Source organism: Cavia porcellus, unplaced genomic scaffold, assembly GCF_034190915.1.
Source record: "Cavia porcellus strain 051 isolate PalLab524CR breed Dunkin Hartley unplaced genomic scaffold, mCavPor4.1 scaffold_17, whole genome shotgun sequence".
Taxonomy (NCBI): Eukaryota; Metazoa; Chordata; class Mammalia; order Rodentia; family Caviidae; genus Cavia; species Cavia porcellus.
Genome location: NW_026947500.1, coordinates 15,874,319 through 15,886,089, shown reverse-complemented (window position 1 = coordinate 15,886,089; position 11,771 = coordinate 15,874,319). Strand labels below are relative to the sequence as shown.

Below are 11,771 nucleotides of genomic sequence, written 5' to 3'. Positions count from 1 at the left end.
GCCCCACACTTCTGCTTTCTGACTTGTTTTGCAAACTGACACTTTGAGGAAAGGCCACTTCCCTAGTTACAGACACAGTCCGGCAGCAGGAAACCCTCTTGCCTGCTGGGCCAGGTTTCTGCTTTCTCCCCACTTCAACAGCTCTCTTTGAGAATCCTGCCCTGCCCTGCCCTGCCCTGCCCTGCCCGCTCTCCATGCGGGCTGCTGCTGGCACGTGCAGACCCACGTGTGAATCTAGGAAAGGAAGGTAGGTGAGACGAAGGGGTCTCCTGTGGTGGGACGGTGTGATCTGGGGACCCTGGGCACTGTGGGTATGTACAAGAGGGTGTTAAGGCTCGTGGCTGTGCTTGTGCTCTCCACTGTCTGCAGAGGAGCTGTGGCGTTGAACAGTGGTCCGCAGTCCTATGTGGCCGAACCGTCTTTCTACCCTGGGCCTACCATTTACCACTTTCCATAAGCCTCAGCTATACAGTTACATGTCACGTTTGTGAAAGATACAGCTATAAAATCTCAAGAGACCATCATAGGCCTCTGGGATATTTTACAGTCATGAGTTTCCTGTAATTACTTCTTAACTGGCTAGTGAGTTTTTGTATGCGTTCAGCAAAACTCAGAGGGCTTCCTAGTCCAGATTCAGTGTGTCTTTGTTCAAATCGGTTGGATTGGCTGCTCTGGCAGCTGCAGGGTCCCTGTTCAGGTTGTGCTAAAAAGGCGGAGTGACAGAAACGTATGAATGGTGCCCAGAGGCTGGGCGTACTTTGGGGTCACATGGAAGTCCTGTCTGCTGACCTTGCTCACAGCTGTCTGTCTACTGCAGCCTTGGCCCGGCCTCCCCACCGCCTCGGTTTGCTGGGCTTAGAACAGCACCTCACTACCCTGTCCATCCGCCTCTGAGGTTTTCTCCAGAAAAGGTGAGAGCAGGAAGAGCAGGGTATTTTCATGGTAGATACTTTTTGTCCAGTAGTTTCGGCGGTTGCTGTGTCTTCCCTGGAGGAGAGTGGGTGGTGATGGTGAGTGGCTGGTGGGGCACAGTTCACGGGCCAGGTACCTTCGACGTGTCCAGACTTACTGCCTGCAGCTCTGCCCTGTCCTTCAGGGTGATCCTGGCCTCAACCCACTATTCAGTCAATGTTTTGCGAATGCCAGCTCCCGTGTAGCCCCACAGTTGTGACTGAACCCAGAGGCTCACTCACACTAGGCAGTTGCTCATCCCAGCAGGCCGTGGCCATGTGGCCCCCTCCTCTGAGCCCCCGTGCCACCTGTGCTATGCGGGGAGGAGCCACAGAGAGGGTTCCACGGGTGGGCCCGGGCTGGGCATCCCACCCAGCAGCAGCGTGGCACAGCGACTGTCCTGCCCTCTCCTTCCTGTTTTGATTTTCTGCCGATGACTCTCAGCTCACCTCCTGGCTGCCTTTCTCCCAACATGGATGTGCACAGGTCAACTTGGTTATTCTCTAGTCATGAATGCCATGCAGGGAGTGAAATACTGGCTCACAACAGAGGTTTGGTGCATTGGACTGCTTACAAATCACCACGCAGCTGTTCAGAGTTTAGGCCTGCTATGTCCATGGCTTCTTCGCTGGGCTGTGCAGACCTTGGGGTGACATTTCCAGAATGTATCATGGGAGCTGCCCGAGGCCAAGGAAGCTCTGGATAGAGGCATGGAGAGCTGGGGCTCATGCCCAGAAGCTCAGTCTGCTCGTGGCTTGAGCCAGTCATAGCACAATGCATACAAAGGTGTAACGGACAGAGAATGTGACACACACTGTCTTAGGATGGAAGGGGCCTCTTAGCTGGATCCCCACTCCTTCCCGGGAGCTGCTCCTCTCTGCATGTGGTCAGAGAGGCCTCTTTTCAGTCCAAATGGCACCTAAAATTACAACTAGCACCTGATTGTCGCTCACTGGGCCCATGAACTGAATTAACACTTTACATTTTAAAGTAGGTAGGCTGGAGGCTTATGTGTAGCCCTGAATATTGAAAGATAACATTCGGGTGGGCATCAAGGAACAATGTGATGTGTGGGAATTATATCCAGGCAGCTGTAAAACAGGATTTGGGAGCATCTCTTTAGAGCCTGAAAATGCCCAGAGCCTGGTGGAGATGGGTCAGACTTGCCTGGGCTAGGTTAGCCTTTCCTTTGTGCATTTTTAGGCCTTCCAGGTTCCAAAGATGCAGCAAAAGAATTTGGTTCTGAAGATTTAGAGGATGTTTTCAAGCATTGCACCTGTATTTCTAAATGACGGTAAAATTGTGCTTGGCAGCCTTCCTTTTAGTTTTCATGTCAGCAGTGTGGGTCCCCATATTCTAAGAATTGCCCTGTGCCTGCTCCCAGAGAAAGGACCCGGAAGGGTCCACAGAGTGAGTGAAGTCCAGGCTTCCCCTGGGGGCCACGCGTCTGTGTCCCTGGTGTTCTGGGACAGGCCCTCGGGGCCTGCTCATATGTGGTCATGAAGCGGGGCAGACACAAGGCCGATTCGGGCTCAGAGATGCTGGGTTCCATCCCCAGCTGAGGCCTGCGTCCTGCCCCTGTTCTGTGTCTTCTCCTGGGATGAGACCCTGGGGCAGAGGGCGGGGTCCCATTACCCATGCAGGCCAGCGGGGCTGTCTGGAGGGCCACGTGCTGAGTGGCGTGGTCCTGGCCAGTGTGCCTCTGCTTGATCATTTCCCAGTGACTAACCAGGCTGCCGCGGAGCAGCCCAGCAAGACTGATCCTCCCGCTTGGCTGGACTCATCCCTCCTCTTAGGAAAATCAGTCTAACCCACAAGGAAACTGTCTCTTTAGCCAAGTCCTGACGCTTAAATTTTTCATTTAAGTGGGTTTTTTTTTAAGGCTGCAAAGGCAACTCCCAGCGCATTTGAATGGGGTTGCTTTGCATTGGGGTGGCTGTGTGGTTTCAAGAGTGATAAACCTAAATTTGCATCTTCTCCATCTCGTTCCTCAAATGGTGTGAATTTGGCAGAAATTACCTTCCAATGTTGTTTCCCCACAGAGCCACGCACTTTTGCCTCGGTTTGCGTTACCCCCCTGCTGGTGGGCAGAGGGGCCTCGTAAACTGCAGAGCACTGCTGCGCATGCTCACTGTAGGAAGTCGGAGGGCGGGGGCGGGGGAGAGCAGCACCTGCAGGAGCCATGCTTCAGCGGCAGCAAGAAAAGCAGAAGCCTTGACTCACAGATCTGAGGACCCGTGATGACAAGGTTGGACAGGGAAATTAAGCAAAGAGTGCAGAGACCCACGCTGCCTCCTCTACGTCCATGCCCAGCTGAAACACTGAACTTAATGTAGATTTGGGGAGTAGTGTATTTAGAAGTGTAGTCTTATATATAGATTGGTGGTTTTCCCAAAACATCTAAAACAAAATGATGTATCCTTATAAGGAGGCTGGATCTCTGCAGGGAAGGTTGGGGATAGAGGCAGAAATGACTTACAGTCAGTGTTTGTTGTTCATGGCTCCCCTGTTTCCAGATCTACCTATTCACTCAAATGTATGTACAACCCTAAAATCATCCTGATGGTGGCATCACTTTTGGATTTGTATAAAATGGTGGAAATTTTCAGACATGTGCTAAAGTTGGAGAGGGTGGCACTGCCTTTTGTGTTCAGCTCTTGTGGGGTGAACAGGTGGTGTTTCCTTATTCTGCGTAGGGTCACTTTCATTCGAGCATTCTTGTGACTTCGTTGGTGACTTCACAATTTAACATGGCCCTGAGCATTGTTAAATCATGAGTCATCAACAAAGTCACAATAAGGCGCTGCCTCGTATCTCCAAGTGCCTTGCATGGGGATTGTGCATGTTAGAAACGCTTCCTACAGGCATGAGTCAGTGTTGTTGTGCTCCTAACAGCAACTGATATGTATGAAATAAGTTTCTCTAGATAGAAACACAGGTAAAACAAGGTTATTTGTTGACTGGTTAATAAAAACATAACCAAAGTCTCCCAAGAACTGAGTCTTGTGTTTTCCCTGGAAGCAAAGGTGCAGAATTTGCAAATTCACAGTTCCTGGTGAGCAAAGACAGTAGTGACTATGTTGTTTCATGCGTAAGAAAAAAAATTAAGAGTCAAGAATACTGATGCTGATGAAGTAGAGAGAGGAGAGGAGAGAGAAAGGAATGACAGAATGTGGGGTTCCGAGTCCTGACTGTGGGTTCTTCTTGGATCCTGCTCCCCTAATCTGCGAGCGCTAGGCTCAGCTGCTGTGGCCCTTGCTGGGCTTGGAGACAGTCCTGTCACCTGCCCTTCCTCTCGAGGTCGACATGGAGATGCGAGAAGGCTGAGGAGGGTGGCAGGTACAGGCACACGGGAACAAGGCGATGAGGGTCCTTCCTTCTGACCTCCCTTTTCGTATCCTGGACACTCCAGAGAGTCCTGCCTGACTCTGCTAGAGTGCTGCTGTGACCTCTGCTACCTGCTCTGCAGCCACAGATTGCTCCGATCCCTGGGCTGTGTTGACATTTGGGATTAGTTGTCTTGCTGCTTCACGAGTCACCCTAAACACAGTGGCTTAAAAGAGGGGTCACATGTATGGGTTCAAATGTTCAAACTCTCAAATGCTCCAAAGTCTGACACTTTTTGTGTGCTGACATAATGCCACGAATAAAAAAATTCCACACTGTAAAATTTTGTTTCATGCACAAAATTATTTAAAATATTGTATGACACTACCTTCAGGATATGTGTAATGTGTCTATGAAATGCAGATGAATTTCTTTTGGTTATGATGTATGCAATTTAAGTGTTAATATACCTCAATGAAATACATGCATGTTGGACATGGTGACACACAATCCCTGTAATCAGGAGGCTGAGACAGGGAGGCTGGACAGAAGGATCTCTGTGAGTTCAAAGCCAACCTGCACTGCACTATGTAAGACCCTGTCACACACAAAAAGAGGGAAATAAAAAGAAGAAAATACAAACACACCAACTACCTGAGCCACACACAGAGTGAAAAGGAAGCGAAGAGTTGACTGCAATCCTAGCCTCTTTTTTAGCTAAGATGAAACCGAGTCCAGAGGACAGTGACAGCGGTGGTGAGGCCCCAAGGCCTGCAGACCAGGTAGAGTTGTGATGCTTCTCGGCACCTGGGCGAACAGGCAAGCAGGTGCACCATGCGCGTGCTAAGGTCAGGCATCTTCTCCTTTTTCCTGCTTTATTAGTGCTCACCAGCAGCACGGTGTATCTGCATAGCTTTGTGAAGTTGATCCATACACACAACACATCTTAATTTCTTTTCTCCCCCTTTCTTTCTCCTTTCTCCCTCATGTTCTGACTTGGGTCACCTCCCCAGGATATCTGGTCAGAAATGTGCAACTGTTCCGAAATCTGAAAAAGTAAAAATTCTGGAACAGCCCATTGCCAAGCAGTTTGGATAAGAGACTCGTCCTGTGCTGCTTCTCATGGTTCTCATGGCCAGGCATTTGAACCAGCTGGGTTGACTTTGGTCTCTTGCGTTGCCATCAGGTGTGAGCTGGGGCTGCAGTTTCATCGGGAGGTTTGACGGTGCCAGCGGAGCCTCTGCCAGGTGGCCCCTGGGCTGTCAAGGGAGCCTGGCTGCAAGTCAGGGAGGCCTCACTGGCCTCCCACAAGCCTGCTCAGGTGCCTTCAGGGCGAGGCTCCCCGGGGAAAGCAGTGCACTTGTAGCTCTGTATGATCAGGCTGGGGCTGGCCTCAGACCTGCCATGAGTCACTCTGCAGTCCTCCTATCAGTGTGTGATGGTATGAGGACCCACGTTTGAGGCTTGTCGGGCACCACCTTGGATGCTGCCTGTTGTGTGCATACTCTAAGTCTCCAGCAAGCCTTGCAGGATGGAGACTCATTCTTAAGATTGCCTCTCTTCTGGGCAGCAGGAACAAAACAGTATATGTGTTTACACTAGTAGGATGGCAATTCTAGTGCCTTTGGGAGACATGGAGAAAAAAACAAAATGTGAGGCTGAGGCGGGTCTGCCAGCTGGGTGTTAGACTTCAGCCAGGTTCACTGTGTTGAAATTCACTCTGGTTGTCCCTTTGCAGGTAATGAAATTTTCTTCCACTATGGTCATGGGCTCTGAGCAGCCCTTCAGCTGATTTCCCAGGTCTAAGTGTCTGCCCCTAATCTTCCCCAGAAGTCTGACTGTTAATGAACTCAGATGTCAGCAGACACCTTGTGTCTGACAAGACAAATGATAGATTCCAGTCTCAGTGCCTGTGAGAGGCAGCCTCACCTTGGGCCTGTGCATGTGGACTGTAATTGTCCAGTGGGAAGGGGAGGTCTGAAGGAGCTGGTCAGCTCAGAACGATGCAGCAGCCTAAAATAAGACATATGCAAGACAGGAGGATGCCCACAGGTGCAGTAGGGCTCCTTGGCATTGCAACAGTTCCTTCCTCAGCCTGCAGAAGGCCACCCGAGGGATTCTTAGGCCTGGGCAGACAGAACCAAGGTATGTCAGTAAATATGGCATCTTTCTGGACTTAACACCTCACTGTATACTGGGACGGTTTCTAGAAGGATTCTGTGGGAAGCAAGCACGGGCTTTGGTTCAGGCTGCGCCTCCAGTGGGCTGGGCGCCATCCTCATGTGGTGTGCCTGGGTCTGTCTTTCTCCCCAGAATGCACAGCCCCTCCTACTGCTCTCTGCTGCATCTCACCATTTCCTGGTCCTTCTTTCTGTCCTGAGCTCCCACTCACAAGGTACCAGTTGCCACGGGCACCCTCCACACACTCCATGCTGACTGCAGTTCATTGACGTGCCTTCAGTATTATTGGGATCCCTTCCCTAGAAGAGGTCTGGGTCACATGGAGCTGGGATGCACCGCCTGCCTTCCCATCCTCAGGCCCTGCTCTGCACCCTAGCTCTACCGTCTGCTAGGCTACTGGGGCCACCCACGTGGGTTCCATTCATTTCTGACCCTCCCCACCTTCTACTTGTCAACAACGACACTAACAAATTAGATCACACTAATTCACTGGTGAGGATTAAAGCCATAGACAGCACACATTATATTTGTGGTTAGGTCATGGCAGCTAACCCAGTGGATTTCAATCAGGAATTTGTTTGCTCCCAAGGAATACATGGCAAATACAGGGTGATCCAGCCCCAGTGCCAGAGTGCCAAGGTTGAATAACCCCACTTAACACGGTGACAGAGGCCAGATGGAAATGGGTGGAAATGGCAGAGGGTGGGGAAGTGGGGTCTGTGCAGCTGTCCTAATGTATAAATAGAGGTGAAGACTGCGGTGACCACATGTGAAAAGGAAACTTGATCCTCCAAAAGCCAAACGTAGATGGCAGACACCTGGGGCCATCTACAGCTGTGCGAGTGGACCGCTGGGCACAAACCAGAGATGTGGCATCTGCGGCATCAGAGTTGGTGGCCCTTTTAAGAGGAATTGAGAAACATAAAGTTTTGTGGACCAGGATATGGAGATGACGTCAAGGGGGGAGGAATGCACTGATTTGGGGTGGCTGCTGTGGGCAGGTCCTGGGAAAGCTGTTTTGAGGAAGCAGAACTGCGGGTAGGTTGTGTGTTCTGGGGGTACAGAGGCCTGGGACTGGAGAAGAGGCAGCAGGGAGTCAGATGCAAAGGCTTTTTATAGCAGAGGCACCTGAGGCTTGCTGGCATTGGTTCCCTCGCCTAAGAAGCTGTGAACCTGGGCAAGACCCAAGCTGCACTGATGCAGGGATAGCCAGGGCAGCTAGAAGATGGAGTTGGTGGTCTCCAGGGATCTGTGAATGCATAGCAACGGGACATGCAGCACTTTGACTGGGAAAGCAACATGGCAGTGTGGAAGCCCTCCCCACTCTGCACCCCCAAAACCCCATGCTTCCATTAGGCAGGTATTTTGTGGACATCTAGTAAACCTCATGAAAAGATTGTCAAAATTCGGGTAAGGTGCAGCCAGGTGGACAGAGGCAGCACCCTGAGATGGGACCGTCAGAATTCGCTCCCTAAGAGGACGATGGTGAGTTGAGACCACAGGCCAGAGAAGGTGGAATGCAACCAGGGGAAAATGTGGCAGCTGGGAACAGCACAGGCCCAGAACACGAGGATAACAAAGGGGCAGTGTGGCCAGACATGGACAGCAAAAGGACCAAACTGTGATAACACTCGTTCCTGTTCAGGGCCACAGCCAGAGCATTGTTAAGGGAAGTTCTGTCATCCTTACCAGGCCACCAGTGTGTGTAGGCTATGCAGCAATGGGCCGGATAGTTTTATTTATGTATCCCATATATGTGTGTGTGACATCATGCGTGTTTGCTTGTGTGTACAGTGTGTGTATATGATGTGTGGTGCATCTGGTATATGGTGAGTGTGTATGATGGGTGGTGTGGCTATTTGTGTGTGATGTGGTTCTGTGTGTGTGTGTGTGTGCACACGATCTATGTGGGGACAAGATATATACGTGGTGTATGTGTGATGTGCCGTGTGAGTGGGTTGTGTACGTGTGAGGAGGTGTGTGAGTATACCATGTGTCTGTATGCGTGGTGTGCCATGTGAGTGTGTCTGTGTGTGTGTGAGGAGGTGTGTGAGTAGATTGTGTGATTGTGTGTGTGCATGGTGTGTGTGTGGTGTGCCCTGTGAGTGGGTTGTGTGTGTGTGAGAAGGTGTGTGAGTAGACCGTGTGTCTGTGTGCGTGGTGTGTGTGTGATGTGCTGTGTGAGTGGGTTGCGTGCATGTGAGGAGGTGTGTGAGTAGACTGTGTGTCAATTATGTGTGGTGGGAAGAGCTGGGAAGCAGGAAGGGGTAGTGCTGTCTTCTGGATGAATGAGCAGCATCAGGGTCTTCTTTTCCAAGGACACCCAGCCCCTTTGGCTACAGTGCAAACTTCTTTGGATGCCTTTTGGATTGGTAAAATACTCCCTTGATAAACATGCGCCTAGACACCCGGCTTCTCTGGGGTCGCCTATGCCTTGTGGCAGGGTCTTTCTGTTGAAATCTTCTAGCTAGCCTGGGGACACATGTGCTGTCTCTGCAGGGGCCAGCGGTGGTGAGGCTGGCCGCTCAGCACATGTTGAGACGTCCTGTTCAGCCGTGTTCTATCAGTGGGAAATGTGGTGCTTCCACACCTCAGGGCACTCTGGGAGGACCTCACTTTCTGCACTCAGGAAGGAGCTGGATGGTTCCTGCACTCTAGGCTGAACGTGGGAAGGGCCGTGGCGACTGCAGACAGTTCCACAGAATCACAAGAAGGGCCCTGTGCCATCCGGTGGCCTTGCTGTGGGGCCCTCACCACACTCTCCTTTCTGTGCCTCCAGGGGTGCTGAAGGCCCGGCACAGGCATGGCCGGCAGCGCAGCGGACAGCGCCAGCCACCTGCCCTTCTTTTACGGCAACATCACCCGCGAGGAGGCAGAGGATTACCTGGTGCAGGAGGGCATGACCGACGGGCTGTACCTGCTGCGCCAGAGCCGCAATTACCTGGGCGGCTTTGCGCTGTCGGTGGCGCACGGGCGCAAGGCGCACCACTACACCATCGAGCGCGAGCTGAACGGCACCTACGCCATCGCAGGCGGCCGCGCCCACAACAGCCCCGCCGACCTCTGCCACTACCACTCTCTGGAGCCCGACGGCCTGGTCTGCCTGCTCAGCAAGCCCTGCAACCGGCCGCCCGGCGTGCAGCCCAAGACAGGGCCCTTCGAGGACCTGAAGGAAAACCTCATCAGGGAGTATGTGAAGCAAACGTGGAACCTACAGGTGGGCTCACCCGCCATGCCGCCTGCCCACAGTCCCTGGGTGCCCACTCTGGGCGCCCAAATGAGCACCCTGCTCTACTAGAGCGCCTTGCTCTACAGAACAGACCCCGCCTGCTGCACGCCTGCCTCCCTTCCTCCCTTCCTTTCACAGCACCGAGGCTTTTCACTGAGCCTGTTTTTATTTTTCATTTTGAGACGGGGGTTTTGCTAAATTGCCAAGGCAGACTCACAGTTTCAGCGCCCCTTTCTTAGCCTCTTACAGCACTGTCATCACAGGTGGCACCGCCATGCCCAGCAGTCTTTCCTGTCCCACGGCCACCGGCCACTGGCCACCGCGGGGAGGGGCCCTTCACACCCGTGATGTGGGTTTCTGCATCACAGAAAACCAGCTGCCCACTCCACTGGTCCCTGCTTGGTGTCTCCGGCTTTCATTTACCTTGAGCAGGGCCACACTGACCTCGCAGGCCTTCTTGGCACCCGCGTGTGGCCATGGCACTGTTCTTTGACAGCCTGGCATTTCCTGCTGCACCCCAGAATTTATTTAATCAGCACTGCCCATGGCCACTTCTATTGTTCAAAGACCATCCTGCCAGTGGCACACTCTGTGGTCCTCTACACTAAGGTTGTGGACCATGTCTGCAGGATGAATGCTGGGGGACTGTGTGCCATGCCAAGGATGTGTCTCATTTGGACGCAGGAGAGTGTCCATCCTGAAAGGTGACACCAGACACAGCAGTTTACATCCTGCTCGTGCTCTTCCCCGTGCTGACGACCACACGTGATGACCACTCACTGTCCCACTGAGCTACAGCCCGGCCACCAAAGTCTTCAGTGTGTGTGATTCAGGAGCCCACAGGTCTGGATGCCAGTCTCCTGCTTGGGCTCCTGGTGACTGGAGCTCCATCCCTCTGCCCGTGTCCTGCCCACTCTAGCCTCTGGAAGCCACGCATCCGAATTCCATCGCTACTGTCCACCTTTTCCAGAGTGTCACGTCAGAAGACAACACTAGTCTATCCAGAGCGGCTTCTTTTGTCCTGCGCTTTGCCTGTGTCGTCGCCTGTGTCCATGGTGGTGCTGGCTGACGTCTGAGTGGATTCTGCATCCCTCTGCCTTGGCTCTGCTCACCTTGCTCCGGGTGCTTCTGTCGCTGCCTGCATTGTCGCTGCCTGCGTCCGTGAGATGGGATCAAAGCCCCAAGCTTCCGTTTCTAGCTGTCTCCCCTCTGCCTGCCAGATGTCTGGGGTGGTTCTGTTTCCACTGTTACTGCTTTGGGATTTCTTTATAAATGTAAATCATCAAACTACGGCCTTTCATGAATCACCTTCAGAAAGACCTACCTCTCTCCCGTTAAGAAAGTGAGGGAGTCAGTTCGCTTAGCGCTCTCCCAGCTTTGGCTTCTGTGTTGTCATGTTCTTGTGGTCCTCACCTGCACAGGGGTCAGGCTGTGCGTGCCCCACAAACTGCACACTTCCTGATGGCCAGTGACTGATGAGTGAGAGTAGCCTGGACGTGACTTGTTTCTCCGACTTTCCCATCTCTCCCTCCTCATGGCAGGGCCAGGCTTTGGAGCAGGCCATCATCAGTCAGAAACCACAGCTGGAGAAGCTGATTGCCACCACAGCGCACGAGAAGATGCCCTGGTTCCACGGAAATATCTCCCGGGGCGAGTCTGAGCAGATCGTCCTCATCGGATCTAAGACAGATGGCAAGTTCCTGTGAGTACCCTGTCTCTCCCTTTGTCTCCTGCCACCAGGCAGCTGGCACAACGAGGGGTAATGCAATGTCCCTGGAAGTAGACACCACCCACTCCCGTGTAGGTGCCACCCAGCACTGTGACAGGCACCTGCTGGTCTGTCCTAGGGGTGCTCTGAAATAGAGGGGGCACTTGCGACCCAGTCTGTTTTGCCCAGTTTGATCCTAAAGTGAATGTCCTCATTGGGTACTGCGGGGATTGCACATTTAGAGAGGACGGGATTTACACAGATGAGTATTCCTTTTCCACAACGCTTAGCAGCAGAAGTGCCCTGCACTTGGGTTTTTGTCTAATTTTAGAATGTTTTCACATAGCCAATGATATTTCTTGGGGGTAGGGCCCA

The 11,771-nt window shown here is 52.5% G+C and overlaps 1 protein-coding gene across 7 annotated transcripts in view; it reads left to right on the top strand.

The window, feature by feature from the left end:
• The window catches only part of Syk (spleen associated tyrosine kinase), a 65,486-nt gene that overhangs the window by 17,770 nt on the left and 35,945 nt on the right, over window positions 1-11,771 (top strand). For 5 of the 7 annotated variants that reach the window (XM_063227252.1, XM_063227253.1, XM_063227251.1 and 2 more), the window contains exons 2-3: window positions 9,239-9,676; window positions 11,230-11,390. In XM_063227252.1, the coding sequence (XP_063083322.1) occupies window positions 9,263-9,676; window positions 11,230-11,390 (575 nt within the window). In that variant the 5' untranslated portion in view covers window positions 9,239-9,262. Of the gene's footprint in view, window positions 1-22; window positions 248-724; window positions 912-9,238; window positions 9,677-11,229; window positions 11,391-11,771 lie in introns of those variants that run through there. The other 2 variants (XM_063227248.1, XM_063227249.1) reach the window with 2 other exon arrangements.